This window comes from Coffea arabica, chromosome 1e (assembly GCF_036785885.1).
Source record: "Coffea arabica cultivar ET-39 chromosome 1e, Coffea Arabica ET-39 HiFi, whole genome shotgun sequence".
NCBI classification, from domain to species: domain Eukaryota; kingdom Viridiplantae; phylum Streptophyta; class Magnoliopsida; order Gentianales; family Rubiaceae; genus Coffea; species Coffea arabica.
This window is the reverse complement of record NC_092311.1, coordinates 488396-505311: the sequence shown is the minus strand read 5'-3', so window position 1 is coordinate 505311 and position 16916 is coordinate 488396. Positions and strand designations below refer to the sequence as shown.

Sequence of the window (16916 nt, the reverse complement as noted above, 5' to 3'; positions counted from 1 at the left end):
AAAATATATTTTCTCATTGTATAGCTGCCGTGCTGAGTCAGCATGGCAGCAGATTGAATTCTGCAGAAATGTCAGCTCAGAGGCCCACTTTTTAAATCAGCCTGTCCCCAGCCGTAGCCCGTAGGGGTGGCAATTCGGGTCTAAATCAGGTTGGCGGGTCGGGTTCGGGTTAACCCGCCAGAAAATCTGTTGACCCGAACCCGACCCGCCAACCCGTGACGGGTCAGATATGCTGACCCGAACCCGAAAATTTCAGGTTGACGGGTTGGCGGGTCGATCCGAAATGACCCGAAACTTAATTTTAATTTATTAATTTATCACTGTAATTTCTAATAAAATCAATTTCTCACAAAACTAATTACATAATCAAGTAATAAAAATTTAAATAAATAATTCCAAACCAAATCTAAAATAAATTAAACACCGTAAAAGTGTTTTATCCCAAACAAAATATAAAATAAATTAAAACAGTATAAAAGTAAAAACTAATATAATATATTATTTGTCCAAATATAATAATTTCAACTTCACACAAATTAAATAAATTCATTTAGGATTAAGTAATTAATGCTTTTGAAAAAAGAATAACTTAGTTTAGTTAGATAAAATTATTTTTATGTTTATTAAATTATTTTTAATTCGTAAACGGGTCATATCGGGTCATATCAGGTCACCACGGGTTGACCCGAAATTAACATGTTTTTTTTCGGGTTCATCGGGTCCAACCCGATTCTGACCCGAATTCCCGAAACCTCAACCTAAACCCATTAATTTCGTGTTAGGTTCGTGTCGTGTTTTCAGTCGTGTCGAAAATTGCCACCCCTACCCAGCCGTGCTGACTAGGCACGACTGGGGACAGACGGTCGAAAAAAAAGAGGGAACTAAGCATGAATTACTCAACTATCGTTTCCGGGAAAAAAAAAAAAAACTAAGCATGAATTACAAGGAGATAACCTGACAGTACAAATATTTAAAAAGTTTAATCAAATGAAAAATTTCAACTAGTCCATGACAATGGGAGATGCCGTTTTTGAAGGATAATGGATACCGTTTATGACATAAGTTATTTAAAACATTGTTTTGTATTAAGAAGATATAACATTCTCTTGTAATAATTGTATTGTCCACTACTATAATTTTATATTTTTGGAGTTCTAATCAGATTTTTCCTTTTTCATCTTTGGTGTCTAACTTGTAGTGATTTTTATGTAGATTTCGCTTAGGAGTAGCATCAGTGGAAGCTATTTTGGATTACGTTTCTTTTTTCTTTTTCTATTCTGAAATCATTCGCCTTTTTGGTTTCCGAGACTTATTTGGCATAGTCTCTTTGCTTACTAATAAGGTGTGACCTTTCAAGAATCTTTTGAATGAATGTTCATATTTCATTATTTACCTTTCGATGACAAAGGAAAATATAACGCAAACTTGAAATTTGAAATTAAAATCATATGCGATATTGTAAGATGATTTAGTTTGAACAATTAAATTTATACTTTTGTAATAAATTTTTAACCTTTTCAGGTTAAATTGATGAAGTTGTGAAGGTGGTGCCGTTGCTTTGTGATGCCAATGATGGAAGTTTGCTATTCAAATTGTTTGCCTTGAATATGAGTTGGACTCTTTTATGGACTTTTTTAAAATTGTGAAAGAATGTCAACATTTATTTTATTTATTTTTGTGTTTTTGTTTGTGATAATTGGTGAATATTTGGACTATATCTATTTATGTTTGTAATGAATTTATGAAAACTTGCGGTAAATTATGATATTTTAGTTATGTTTATCATTCTAGGTTTCATGTATAACTTTTAGACAATTTATTATTATCTCAACTTAAATTTAGTTTTAATTATGTTGATCAATGCATTTTAGGGACTTAGGTTCCGTTTGATAAAACTGAATCTGAATTCTGAAGTCTGAATTCTGAAATCTGAATACTGAAACAATTAATTTGCTGAATTTTAAGCACTGAAAAAAATATATGAATGTCTGAATTTTAATGCTAAACCTATTTATGCTGTTTGATAAATATTTATAGCTGAATGCTTAATAAGTTTAATTTGACAATTTTGCCCTTATATCCTTTCATTCAAAAAAGAAATAGAATCTATGATTTAATTAGTTTAAAATTGTTAGGTATGAAAATGACAATATTTATTTTTAAATCAAATTAATATAAAAGATGAAATATATTATATTAGGAGTATGGAGAAGATGTGAAAGTCATTAAAAAGGGAGAAAAGAGAAACTAAAAATCGTTAGATAGAAAATATTATGTTGTTTAATTAGATAAGAATTTTGAACATAATTAACAAACAAGGGTAGATTTGATAGATAAGATAAGGTAGTTGAAGTAATTCTATTGATTCTTATCAGAATTAAGCATTCAGTTAGGATTCTTGTGCTGAAAAAAATACACACAGGTTTAGCACTGTTTAACAAGTTCAGCAAATAGATTTTCATTTGTCAAACACTCAAAACATCTGAATGTCTGAAAAAATTCAGATTCAGCACTTTTTTATGTTATCAAACAAACCCTTAAAGTTATCAATTGTCACGCCCCCACCTCCCCCTGAGGCGAATCAGAGGGTTCGGCGGGCCGCCTGCCCAACTCTCGCCGGGACTCACTCACTTACTACATTCCTCAAGTAAATTACAAGATACAACTCAAATAATACATCCAATTCTCCAAAATTACATATCCTAAGCGAAGCGGAAACTAGTTCTAAGCGTAAAATGTAGATTTACATCCGATTCAATTCCAAATATTTATACAAGCCCAAAAGTACATAAACCAAAATCAAAACTAAACTATACAAGATGTACGCCATCCAGCCACACAAAGATCCAAATACAAGTTCTTCCTTTACCTCGATCCCTGTGGGGAGAAGAAGATAATAGGGGGTGAGCTAGAAGCTCAGCGAGTGACCAGTAAAATCAACAGCCAAGTATATTTCACAATAAAGCATTGATATGATGCCATGATACAGTAATCAAATGTTCATTTATTGCTCACGAGAGTCAGTGAAGTTCTTGTACTTAAATATCCAATGCTCGTTTAGATCAGGTAACTGTGAAACAGAAGTAAGGAGCCATCGTGCTCCAAAGAATATGTAAACAGTAGAGGAGACATTGGTTCTAAGCACAAGACTTTCCAGGAACTCATTGGAACCAAATTATGTCATGACATACACCCGAACCCAAATGATATGTAATGGAGTAATAAATGCAAGAATTAGTTCAAAAGTAACTTTGGGAACAGTCGAGAGATCACTCACCAACTACAGCGCAGGAACTATCCATCATACCTTATTGCCATGCTCAAGTCCAAGCCCTAAATTACAATGACCATGTCAAGCAAAAGAAAGTCTAAAACCCGCAAGTTCCTATCACCTTTTTAGCATTTTAATCACAAATAAAGCTACACCCTTGCCTTATCATTCATTTTCATGTAATCATATAAGTCAAGTGAGGAACACATGTATCAAGTACAATCGAATATTTGGAAGCACTTGCCACAATATAGTGCCTCAAGTATTCACGTTCAATTACACTTCAGGCTTAGAGTCCAGATCTGCGATAGAAATCCAATTTGAGAACTTTGAAACACGAGTAAGATTTGAAACTTAAACGTTCCGTTCATAAGAATCAACCAATTGAAATTCATTTGAAAGGCATTCGTGAAACACTTGCTCGCTTTTCAAATCATAAGGTTTTTGTAGCATATATACTTGGAACAATACTTGAGTTGAAAGTACAAGGAAATACAAGTTTACATTGGCCATTATATCTTTTCCTCAAGAGTACAAGTTCGTTTAGGTTTTTAACGTATAACCATCAATAACAAAGTAGCAAAAGTTCTCGCTAGTTCAAGTGGTAATCACTTAACCTTCACTCAAGTTGCAAATATAGTTTTCTAGTTCTCGAATAAAAATTCGGGCAGCATGCCCTTTGTGTTTACCTAATTTTCCAGCCATTTAGGCTTCATTATTTTTCTCAGCCACAACCCAAAGTTACATATATAAGCAATTCAAGTCAAGAGCCATTCCATAGGCTCACAATATCATAAGAACAAGATTCACAATAATAGCAAGTGCAGAAATTCAATTTAGCAAAAGACAGATTTGACATATGGATGCGGAAATAACATATCCGAGGCTACGCTTATCGGATTGAGGCGCAACCTATGCCGTTTCGAAGCTAAGACTCAGGGATACAATGTTCATGAAGGTCACTTAGTCCAGTTCCTAGTGCAACTTAGTCAAATTCTCAAATTACAGAACCAAAATCCAATTTGTCAACTACTTAACCGCATTACACTGTAATGATCATATCTCAGAGTCCAAAAGTCCAAATCAGGTGTTCTTAGAGGCATTTGAAAGCTAAGTCAGAATACTACAACTTTCATGTTTTGGCCAAGACCTAAATCAGTACGTATCCTAGTCAAAAAACGTGATAAACTGGACTAACTGATGAAACGGACTGCTGGAGAAATACTTAAAACAGTAAGGGTATTTTGGACTTTTCACGACCTACGTTGCTCCGATTGAGCTGAAATTTTGTAGGCACCTATAAAATACCATTCTCTACAACTTTCATTCTTTGACCTAAGGCCAATTCAGCCTCTAACATAGGGTTACAAATTCGGACAGAATGTTGGGAAAAATTTTCCAGATTCTGGAATTTTTTGCAATCAATGGAACTTCCTCAATTTTCTTGTTCTAATCACTACCAAAACACCTTATACAACCTTAATTGCAACATACAAGCATCATACAACAAATTGGGCAGAAATTTCTCAAGCCCTAGTTCATCATATAAAAGGGGAAAACTTCCAAATTCATCACACCCACTTGCATAATCATGAAATCAAGCCAAAACTTAAGCTACAAACACATCTTAAAGCAAGATTCAAAGCAACAAAGATCATGATCAAATGTTGGTACCTCAAAAGCAAGGCTTGGTAGAGTGATCCTTCACCCCCTTTGATATTTCTTGGTTCCTCAAGCTTCCCAACTCACACTTAGTACTTTAATCGGTTTAGAATTGGATTTGTTACTTGGGTTGAAGCAAATCAAGAAGGAAATTTGTTGCTCTTGCTCTCCTTTTCTCTCTCCCTTGTCTCGGCCAAGAAGAAGAAAAAATGAAGAAGAAAGTTGCTGAATTTTGGTGTTAAATAAAGAGTTATTGTCTTTGGTCAAGAAGCTCTAAGGTGGCGACAAGTGTCGCCACCACTACCTTCCATTTTTCTCTTTCTTTTTCTTGCATTTCTAGCCTTGTAATTCGGTCAACCTTAGCTGTAATTTAAGAAGATATTTTGCTCAATAGTCAATAAGCTTGTTTGGTAAGAAAAATGGTGGTCAAGTGGTGCGTTCAATCGGTAGTGCGCGGGACCCGCCGGTTCGCGCCGTTTTTCTTAAAAACTCACGTACCAGTGTTTTTACTTCCCATTCACTAACCTTATATCATTGCTACTAGTCACATATTATTTTTCACTTAAAAGTCACTTTTAATTCCCAAATTTAATCCTTACTCTGTACCGAAAATTCATCCGGCGAAAAATCGCGAAAACCCTAATTTTGCTCCAAACTTGAAACCGAAGCGTGAAACTCTACTTTCTAGGTTCATTGGCACTTATTGTGGGGTGATTGAGTAGTAGGGCTATTATAAGGTGGTATTTGTCAAAGAAAAGGGAATTTTTAAGAAGAATATAAGGAATTTACACTGCTTCTAGCCGGATTCTCCACAAAATACTATTCATCAGAAATTTTTCCCTTTTCTTCTGCCTCGGGGCGTTACATCAATAACCATGTTAGATTGTGCTCAGCCACCAAGTTCAAATGTAGAGTGAAGATTTGTGAAGTACTTAACACTAGTAACGCTACTATTTGTGATATTTTAGTTATGTTTATCATTCTAGATTGTATTTGTGATTGCAGTTGCTGTTTTGGTTATGGCTGTTTTGGTACTGGTTACTGTTGTGACACTGGGTGTTGCTGAGGACGTTGTGATTGTGACTTTTGCCGCTGCTGTTGTTCTGATTAAACCCTCAAGTTTTAAACAATTAGTCTAAATATTAACGCAGAGCTTTTCAATCCATTTTTGTTAATCACCAAGAAATTGCTTATTGAGGGTATTGGTAACTAGGGGTGACATTCTGTGTTCTTTTTTCTTTTTCTTTTTCTTTGACGAAGATATTCTGTTCTTTATCTTCTTCGTGTCTCTGTAGATTACAAGTAACTGTTGTTGTAATTAGTACAATTCTAGAGACGCGTGCATCCGTAATCCTGGGAAAAACCGAAAGGCTAATTAAGTGTGCCATGCATCAGGTAAATTACTGGTAATTAACGAAGCAAATCTCCACTTCCTCAGATGGAAGATGAAGGGATTCCAAGAGATCTAGTAAAGATTTTGGAAAAAAAATAGTAGTAGTAACATTTATGATTGGCAACGCAGTTCTCAACTAAACTCAACCGGCTAATTCATCAAATTCTCAACTAAACTCAACCGGCTAATTCTCAACATTTATGCATTTCTTAAAGTCTCCACATTATTGTCTATATAAGAGAGTTGGTGGAAAGTCCGAAGAGATTCAAGAATGGTTGATAGGATTAGTGGTCTTCCTGATGCTATTCTTAGCCACATTTTGTCATATCTCCCCACAAAATTAGCAGCGGCCACCTCAGTTCTACTTCTATCCACCACATGGGCGTACATTTTCGCTTCAGTTCCTAATATCGACCTTCAGTACTGGGGAATAACTCTTGAACATGTGCGCTTCACCATGTTTATAAACTTTGGCCTGAGAGTTATTCTCCTCAGAGTCAGAAATGGGGCTCCAACCATGAATTTTCGACTCGACGTTTCTCGTCTTTATTGGAGGGTTTGAGTTGGAAATTGAGTCCTTGATAATTGCAGGACTTGAATGTGGAGTCCAGAAGCTTGACATTTCTCTCATGGGCGCAGTTGGTAACCGTTTTTCTCTCCAAGGAATAAGAATATTCTCTTCCAACACCATGGTTGATCTCAAAGTTAACTGGCCGCTTCTATCTGGACTTGAATCTGCCAACTTCGGGTTATTCCTTGCCAAAACTCAAGGTGCTACTCTTGATGGGATGGAGATTAGGAGACGAGGGTTGTGTGCAGAGGCTTATTCAGGGCTCCCCTCGGCTTGAAGAACTTGAAATGTCCGTGGAATGTTCCAACAGTAGTGCTAGTAAAGTTCTTGACATCTCAAGTCCTTCCATAAAGAAGCTCATGCTTCGTTTTCTAATCAAATATGAGGATTGTACCGTTTTTATTGAAGTCTTGCTTTTCGATTTCTCGGATAATTGTCTCAAGCAATTAGAATCACACCACCCATCATGTCTTTATGTTCTCGCTTCTTTTGCCGTTCAAATTTGCGGTTAACTTGGATAGCCTGGGAGCGGATCAAGAAGATTGAGAAGGGCGGCATGGGAATGTAAGATCCAAGACGGAGTTTGTACCACTAAAGGAGAGTCAAAATAGTAGCGTTACTAGATGCCACATTAAGACCTCGTTTATCATCTGCAATTGTTATTTGCAGTAGAGCAGCATATTGAAGATGGTTGTCCCTGTCCTGAATGGCCTGTCCAATTTTGCAGCTACCCTTAGGCCTTGGTAGGTGGGTTACATTACAAGTAGATGCTTCCTTTTCTATTCTTGTCACTGCCGAACTCTTTTCCCACAACCACTGGGCAAATATATGCAAAATGTGGGATTCTCATAAATATGCAAAATGTAAAACATTCTCACTGAAAAGAAATATTGCATATGCAGTAACCCCGAAATGAACACTTGTTTCTCATCAACCCATTCATAACCTATAGTGACAAAATTTGGACTAATCCTATATAATGAGTGTCTGCAGAAAAGGTACATCCGGAACGATAACTCCAGAGCATTCAAAAGGGCCCAGATTAAGCCCTGCGAAACAACACGAAAACGTGCTGTCAGACGTACATTTTGGATATATGCAAAGTGGCACGTAAAATACTTTGGATATCCAGAGTCAACAGTCTGTAATGCGCAAAATAAAAGACACCACACGATATTAAGATCCTGAAATGGAATGGATTAACATATAGCCGCAAAAAGCAGGAAAAATGAAACCAATGAGGCAGCTTGAATTGAACCCAATCTATTAGGTATTTACCAAAAGGTGACAAGAATAGAGATGTCAACGTGCACTAGGCTTAACAGGAAATCAGAAATTCCTAAAACCATGTATTGGGATGCCAAGACGACCAGGAAATGTAGCGAATGACGTATGTTTCAATTTCTCATGGAAAAGAATCACACATTACATTCACCTGCTTATGAAAGAATTATCGGCAGTACTGATAATTATCTTCTCGCCAGCTAACACGTAAGATGGTACCTACAGAAACGGGGGTACATAAAAAGAGTAAGAAAACAATCTATTCATTTACTTTGACAGTGCTACCACATGCTAAGTTTTATCAAAACAATTCTGGGTTGCAAGTGGCAACATAAAAAATATGAACAATTACGGAAATCCTTGTCAAATTTAATTGTGTAGAACACCAAGAAAATAATACAATGCTTCCCCTTCACCAATCCCTAGAATATGCCAAGTCACGGACAAGATTCTTCTTATAAATCAGCCCAATTACATGTATTAGGCAAAACTCCAAGTAAACCAACACCAAGTGTCAGTATTACCAAAACAAACAATGCAATAAGCATGCGATAACTGAGAACAAATGCAGAGGAAAAAAAACAGGAACTGCTTGAAGCAACTCTGTACTTTTCCTTTTGCTAGGGCTGCTTTTTGCCTTCACATCTCCTCCAAAAGAGCATAGAGTTTCCAAGATGTTGGCCCCAGAGTTCTTGCCCACCCCTTTTCTACTGTAACTGTTTTAGCTATGACTATCTCAGTAGTTCCTTACCAAATGTAATCCTAGGATCCTAAGGACGACCCCCAGAAGTTTCACGAGTACATCCTTTCTCTCTTCTTTTCACAGGTATTGTCAATCAGGTTTAAACATAAATAAATTTGAGGAGACTAAACTCTTCCTTGCCAAACACAAGTCTCTCTAGGATATTTCGTCTTTTAGGCAGAACACTCCAGTAAAACAATAGCACAATTACGTTCCAAATATTTCATTCTAAGCAAGTATTCTACATATTTTCTCTCACTTGTTACCTCCTCCCCAAAACCAAAAAAGGGACCATCTATAGTGGACATGATTATATGCAAACCTTCACTATACCTTTTTAAGGATGCAATCTATAAGAAAAGCTCTAAATACCAACTTCAATTACTTTCCATCAATTTTTCAACATTGTCCAAAATGCCTGCTTGGTTCCATTATTGGGCCGAAGTCATGACGAATGTGGTGTCCATCACATTCACACAAATGTAGTCACTCACAAGTAAAAAGCCAAGATCCACAGATTATTACTTGTCAACACATTTCTTCACCTCATTCTTTCACATGGTTTCCCCATTTCTGGTCCAGTAATCTCATTCAGAAATCGGTTAACAGGAAAATCGGTCTCAAATTGCAATTTACAACAGTGCATCCATCCATTTAAACATCACAAAACAAATTTGTTTATTTTTGGTTCTGCATCACGTTTGCTAGGTTAACATAGTGGCAATTTATCACATCTGGTAGCGGCTACAGAGGAATAATGTCTCGAAAAGAATCCTGAATCATAGGTGAGAACACGATCAACTCACCTGAACCGTGAGACCATTGTCCAGCTTAACCTTCTTATACCTGTAAAAGTGAAAAATTATGAGAAACTAGGAACTCAGAATTAGAGAAGGAAGAAGCAGAACTAGGAGATTAGCAAGCTTGACTTTCTGAACAAATCTCATAGTGCCAAAGACTTAGTTGTTGGTCTAAAACTTTCATTCCTTTGGTAGTACTTAAAAGAAGATTTATATCCACCAAAGTCATTTCATATTCAGAGGACATATTAGTCACTGCTACCAATTCAACAAAAGAGACTCTCCCTGACTGTATCTCTCGCTCTCATGTGTTACTGATTTTGCTGATTCAACATACCCGCACCGTACCCTCTCAGCAACAAAATCACAAATTTAGTTTCATAAATAATAAACATACCAATTGCATGTAAACCAACCGGCCATCTCCTATAAGTAATACATGGTCTTAACAAGAGGAACCCTTTCCAATTATGCAAAGCCTTTACCAGACTATACAGGTAGAAATTTCTTTTCCAGTTCTCAACTTACGCCCTTTTCATTTCCTAATTTTAGCATTTAAGAGAAATCCAAAGATATTGATACCTCACACTCTTAGGAGTCGTCTTTACTGATACAAAACATGCCAGCATTAAACCACTGGAAGATCAATTGTAGTCCGACAAACATGAACACACTATGGACGGGAGCATATTCATGCAACAGAAAAATTTGCTGAAGTACAGAAATGCAAAGAAACACCAGCAAAATTTTGCTTTTGGCTGAAAAATTGTGTGAGAAATTTTAAACTATGCAAGAGCTATACATTTGTTTAAATATGTACACCAACTTCAAACACGAAAAGCTTGAGGTAAACTAAATTGTTGAGGGATACTAGATTTTGTGTCAAAGCATTCAGAAGTCTTACAGATGAGACAAAATCCTTACAAGTATCAAGCAAGCACAACCACTTGAAGACACAGCTGCAAGCTATTTAAGTTGCAATGCAATGACAGAAAAATGACAACCAAAGGAGGACCAGAGATATTGCATAGCAACTAAATCTGAACAAGATAGATGAGATGTAAAGAGCATCAGAGCAGGAGCATCTATACAAACTATGCCTGGTTAGGTTCTGGACAAATATGAATACTACATGTTGAGGTTCTTTTCGGCCTACAATCTAAAAAGTGATAAACATACTGAGGAGTTGCTGTAGACCCCTTTATTGGAACTTGTGCCTCAGCAACAGTACATGTCACTTTCGGAGGAATTGACACAGACATCGGCTTCTCATCGTAAAGTTGCAGCTTGACTTTCATATCATCTGCATTCCATGAGGTCCATGAAGTGTATTTTCTAATCATTAAGCATGTCAATCAAATAAGTTAACTGCCATTTCATCCAAAATTTAAACATTCCTTTGGCACACACAAATTTCTACAATATCTGCAATGTAGAGCAGGAAAAAGGAACTAAATAAATAAAACATGTGACATTTTTACCCTGGAGGTATGGAAGAGATTCACCAAACAAGTGCTTTGGAACATTAATTTGTGCATATGTCTCAGGCCTGCATAATTACAAATAATCATCAAGCCTTCGAATAAATTCAGAAGATGATCAACAGCTCAAAATCAAGACCAAAAGTTAGGACTTACTCCATAAGAACAACAATGTCATCCTCATTATAAAGGTAACTGAAAGATTTTTCTTCGACATAAACTTCTGCAAACACAAGCTATTAATTTAAAACTTCTCATACAAATGAATATTAAAAAGCAATAAACTTTAGCAATTTCCACATCAGGCCCATAGCCTGGGAATTTGAAGATCTTGTACATAATTGATTTCGCATATGGCAGATAAATGTAGTACATTTTCTGAACATTTCTTAGACAACAATAGGCTCTAGCCATAAAAAACACACATGTGGTGAAAAAGAAGACAGCAGTTGTAACAAATGAATACATAGAACCTCTGCTTTGTTCATGCTGCATGGTTTCACTCTGCTGTTCCATATCTTTAAGATTTGAAACAATTAATTTGACTATTCTTACAAAGAAAAAGAGCAGTAAAACTAAGGAGAATGGCAAGCATGTTTATTTATTGGACATGTAAACAGGAACAAGCTTCATTGGATTATCAGATCACCAAAGTAATCAAATCGCAAAAAATACTGGAGCAAACTTTCTAATAATATTAGGAAAGTATATCCACACGGGCAATTGTTATAATCAAAATAAATTTCAAATTAGACAGTGTCAGTCTCTTAAAAAGACAAATTGAAGAAGATACAGTTTTTAGTCACAAACCGTAGAATGACTAGAAGTCAAAAGGATCACTACCTCTTGTAATTGTATTACTTCAACTCTTGCCCATGCACCAACATGTAGGTCAATTATAAGGGATAAACATTTTTCCTCCACTCATAAAACTGATGGACAATATTTTTATGGTACACAGGAAAGTAGAACGACTGAATATTGCCACCCATGATGAAACAATAATGTAGGACTGGGCTTCAGTCCACTACATACGAGTAAGCTTAAGACTTCAAAGTATTACAAGCATTCAACACGAAAATCTCAAGCATGAGTTTAAAGCAACAAGAATCAAGTAGTTGAAATTCATACTTTCAATAGACTCGTCAGTACGGAACCTTTCATTTACTTTACTTCCACTATCAACATCACGCAGTTCCACCTGTAATATTCTCAAAAAAAAAAAGGAAAAGGCATGAGTACAACTGACAGATATTTAATAATATTCAAGAGTGAAGACAAGATCATATACATTGCAGCAGTTCAGGGAAATGATAAACAAATAAGCTGCTCTAAGAAGATAGTACCTTAAAATCTACAGATTATATCTTTTACAATGCTAAATCCAATTAAGCTGTTCGTAGAATATTTGTAAGCTGAAAAGGCTGTTTCTTCGACACAATGTTGAGGCGCCACTCACAACAATTTTTGGCTTTTCAAAAATTTTCAAGCAATAATTTTCAATATTGTCAAACAGCGTTTTCAACAGTCAATAAACTTAAATTACAGGAACAAGTTAGAACTAAACAAGAACAGAGCCATATCCTATGTCAACCATCCAAGGCACAAAAGTATTTCAAAATTCACAAACCAAAGGACTCGATGAAACAGTATAAAATGAAAAGTCCTAATAGGCAAGCAGGATTCTCTAAAATATATCATTATGTCTGGTAAATCATAATCATGGTTTGTATGATTTACTGCCAAAACCATGTCACAGGGTGCAGGGATAAGAAAATGTGTGTCACTAACATGACAAGCCAGAAGATTTTGTTAACAGAAAGTGTTGGTAAAACTTCCAGAAATAATACTAAATAAAAGTCAGCAATAAGATGGCATTCTTAGCAACCAACCAGTGAGTCATAGATAACACATTATGACGGGGACAGTGCACAACATTCTCAAGAAAGTAGGACAAATCTACCATGTTTTACCTTCCAAGAAATGGTTGAGAAAAAAAAATATCACAAGAAAGTCCCATAAGGATGTCTTTAGAACTAAAATGCACTTGAGCTTGAAGATTATACGAATTAAAATGCGTGAAACTGCACTGAAAGAGCAAAGCTAGACCTGTATTATTGCTCCTCCTCTTCCTTGAGTTGTATGCTGGGCCTTTACTACCTGAACCAAATTAAACTTCATCAAGGACCATTTCATGTAAAATAGTATATGGAAACAAGTAATGACATCACAATGTATTGAAAAATAAAAAATTGGCACACTTAATTACCTGATAAATCTTTCCTGAATACCACCAAAACCATCCGAAAACAACATTGGAATGCTCAATTAGTGGCATGCATATTATGTCATAATCGCTTTAATTCAATGTATTAAAAATCTAACCTTTTCTCTCGATGACATTCCCAGGTCTCACCTGCACCAATGTTAGACAAGCAATTAACCATATGAGTAACACAAGACTGAGGAGAAGATAATTACTCAAATCATGACAAATAATGCAGTAACAACAGTTTGCAATAAAAGGCAACAATGGAGAAATACATGCAGGTTCATACACAAAAAGCTGAAAGCTAAAAGAATTTTACCATTTCTATCTTTCCTGTGTAACAAACACAGAACCTTTAATTTGTCAAACACAGAAATAAGTCAAAACAGAACCTTCAAGTCAAAGAAGCTCTTGTGGTATACAACTTGAGATTACAATTTGTCTCCTAATTATACATACCTTTAGTATGCAATGAAAAAGCTACTGAGAATCCGGTGTTCTAAGTAGGAATGTTTAAAAAAAAAAAACAGATTAAGTAAAAAAAATGTTCCTGCTCCCTTTGCTTTTCAGTCTTTCTATTAGCAGCTTTAAAATAGCGATTCTGCAAAACCTGTTTAAAACTTCAAAGTACATGTTTTCCCATTTATATATTTTTCTCAAAAAAAATGTTATTATCAGAAAGCATCTATTATAACTTGTTGCTTTTCAGAAAGCAGATATTTTCCAGAAGCAAAATTTATTCTTATCCATCACTGCACAAGAAGCAAAATGGAGACGTATCCTCGATTTTGAAATGGTTACTAAGCTAAGCGCATTTAGGATTTATGTGTACCACCATTTACAACCCTATTGCAGGTCAAAGTCATAGCATCTAGACACCCTGAAAATTTTTAAGCCAGCAACCCACCATATATGCAACACTTTCGAGAACTGAAGACTAAATCATGATGCCATTACACTGTCAATATTGGTACACGCATTTTCCAGTTGAATTGCTTTTGAATTTGCTTAGTTTCATTTCTATGTCTGACCTTAAAATGTCCGAAGTTCATTAGGAAACAAGCTACATTTTGCCATCTACATCTTAAAACAGTCAATTAAACGATAATTTCATTAATTCTCTACCTAATAATACTCTCAAAAGTATACAAGTAAACTCCTTATTCTGAAGCTTCTTTTTTTCACGTAAATGTTATCATAGAGAGAAAAAAAAAAGTTGTAAACAGAAAAAAGAAACCTTCAATCTATTTTCAGTTCGGAGGAATAAGTAGAAGATTACTGTGAAGAATCAATAGTGATAACATCAATATATGATGCATAACCAAGTATTCCAGCAAGTGTAATCAACACAGCTATTAACTGATGATCAAGTTTTGATTTTTTCCAGCAAAAGGCGAGAAATAACATACATCCGCGCCGGAAAATCTGGCGTGTCGGAGCTGAGTAATAGACCACGGCGAAGCGAGGAGAGCTCCTGCTCCAGTGTGAACTTTGTAGGAGGAATGAGATTGAGTGGTCCAAAACATAGAGGCGAGAGTTCTTGCGATTAACCAAGCATGGCCAGCGTGTTTTAATGGATTTCTAGAAACAGCAGCAGCAGAAGTCGCCGATGCCGTTCCCCCCGCCGCCGCCCCAGAATACAGAGCTCGGCCGACTCTGCTGCTCACTACTCCGCGCATTTTTTCACCTCTTCCTTTTTGTTTCTTTTTTTTTTTTTTATCCTGCCCTACCTTTCTTTTTCTTGTTTAAATAGGTTGTGGAAATGTAGAATTTCTCATTTTCATCATACGATGGGCTGGCAAGTTTCTCGGTGGGGCTACAAAATATATTTCTCAATTTCTGAATTTTTTCGTATTTTTCATCTCCTTTTTCATATCCCGGAAAAAAAAATTATGGTTCCATTTGAATTACGATTTTTTAAAATATTTTTTTAAAAAAATACTATAAGTGTTATAATTTGATATACATAAGATGACAATATAATTAAAAAGTATGATAAAAAATATATAATAATTTTTCTTTAGAAAACTTCAAGCTAAACTTCAATTTAATTTTTGTTTTTGCAATAAACAACAAAAAATTGCACCGTTCCCAAGATATTTCATATATTGCAATTAATAATGGTATACTACTATTGTTTTGTAAATTTTTCAATAGAGTGAATTGGTGAATACGTTCTATATATTAAAAGTTTATTTCTTTTCCCATTCCTTTCTTTGAATCAATTAGTGATTTTTTTGAAAAAAAAAATTTGTGACTAAAAATCCCAAGCACCAAAGCCAAGGAAGTAGCATTCTTTCCATTTTCCAACATATTAAAATGGAAGTAGCATTCCTTCCATTTTCATATTAGTGTTTTTTTCTTTGGGTTCTTGAATCTTATCTTTTCTTTATTTAGAAAAAAATTAAAAAAGAAAATATGAAAGCAAATATTTATTTAGTAATTGATATTTTTTTAAAAATTATTTGTACTAAATTTAAAACAACTGAGCTGTTCTTTTATAAATATAAAAATTTTTAAGGGATAATTTCAGAAACCTCCCTTGAGGTTTCTGACATTTACACTCACCTCCCCTGTGGTTTGAACAATTATACTAACCTCCCCTGAGGTTACTAATCCTTTACAAATTCAGTCCAAATGATTAAAATATTGTTTTAGAGAGTGAAATTAGAATTTTGTACCTGATTTGCCCTTTGTGCTACATATCCAATGAATGACAAAGTATTACAAATTAATTAATAATTAATAAACTTTAAGGAGCGTAGTTTATAGGCAAAAACGTATTACTTATTTAAAGTACCAGCTCTTTACGAGTATTTTACTTTCAAACATTTACTTTATTACAAATATTTATTTTCAAATACAGATTTGTATTACTCTCAAATATTTAATTTTTGTTAAATAAAAAACCTACCAGTTTTTTTTCCGTAAAAATATTAATATAACACTTTTTCAATTTTAGTTATAAATATTTATGTATTTAGCATAAATTAAATGATTCAGGATTAAATACTCATAAAGAGCTAATACTTTACTCATGTAATGGATGAAAATCATAAAAAATTAATACTTTATGGGGGCATTTCTTTTTTAAAAAAATATTTAATTTATATTAAATAGATAACCTACTGATTTTCTTTTTGCGAGAATATTACTGTAACACTTTTTAATTTTTAATTACAAACGTTAATATATTTATCATAAATTAAATATTTGAAAATAAAATATCTGTAAAGAGCGGGTACTTTAAATAAATTATGTATATTTGCCTATAAACTATACTCTTTAAAGTAAAGAGTATAGTTTATTGATTTAAGTTAAGGAGTGTAGTTTATTAATTTAAGTAAGTAGTGTAGTTGATAAAATAAATGGTTTCGGAATTAAAGTTTTCTTTCATTTTCACCCATCTTTTTTGAAAATGTTTCAAAGAACAATAATATTTA

At 34.6% G+C, this 16916-nt stretch overlaps 2 protein-coding genes across 2 annotated transcripts; one reads left to right on the top strand and one right to left on the bottom strand.

Annotated features, from left to right (window-relative positions):
• Positions 1–6597: 6597 nt before the first annotated feature.
• Positions 6598–7174, top strand: LOC113687909 (putative F-box protein At5g38390). The gene is made up of 2 exons (XM_027205440.2): positions 6598–6822; positions 6938–7174. The coding sequence occupies exons 1-2, from the start codon at positions 6598–6600 to the stop codon at positions 7172–7174; spliced, it is 462 nt and encodes a 153-aa protein (XP_027061241.2).
• Positions 7175–7726: 552 nt separating this feature from the next.
• Positions 7727–15222, bottom strand: LOC113697370 (uncharacterized). The gene is made up of 11 exons (XM_027216966.2): positions 14883–15222; positions 13590–13620; positions 13474–13487; positions 13314–13364; positions 12336–12405; positions 11361–11427; positions 11205–11272; positions 10903–11026; positions 9730–9769; positions 8333–8400; positions 7727–7946 (listed from the first exon to the last, which is right to left on the bottom strand). The coding sequence occupies exons 1-11, from the start codon at positions 15150–15152 to the stop codon at positions 7940–7942; spliced, it is 810 nt and encodes a 269-aa protein (XP_027072767.1). The 5' UTR covers positions 15153–15222; the 3' UTR covers positions 7727–7939.
• Positions 15223–16916: the final 1694 nt, after the last annotated feature.

Coding starts and splice junctions, on each gene's coding strand:
- LOC113687909 (XM_027205440.2), top strand. CDS start 6,598: ATGGTTGATAGGATTAGTGGTCTTCCTGATGCTATTCTTAGCCACATT. Junction 6,823..6,937: donor TGAGAGTTATTCTCCTCAGA/GTCAGAAATGGG, acceptor TGTGGAGTCCAG/AAGCTTGACATTTCTCTCAT.
- LOC113697370 (XM_027216966.2), bottom strand. CDS start 15,152: ATGCGCGGAGTAGTGAGCAGCAGAGTCGGCCGAGCTCTGTATTCTGGG. Junction 11,027..11,204: donor ATCTCTTCCATACCTCCAGG/GTAAAAATGTCA, acceptor CATGGAATGCAG/ATGATATGAAAGTCAAGCTG. Junction 9,770..10,902: donor GGGTCTACAGCAACTCCTCA/GTATGTTTATCA, acceptor TCACTTTTACAG/GTATAAGAAGGTTAAGCTGG.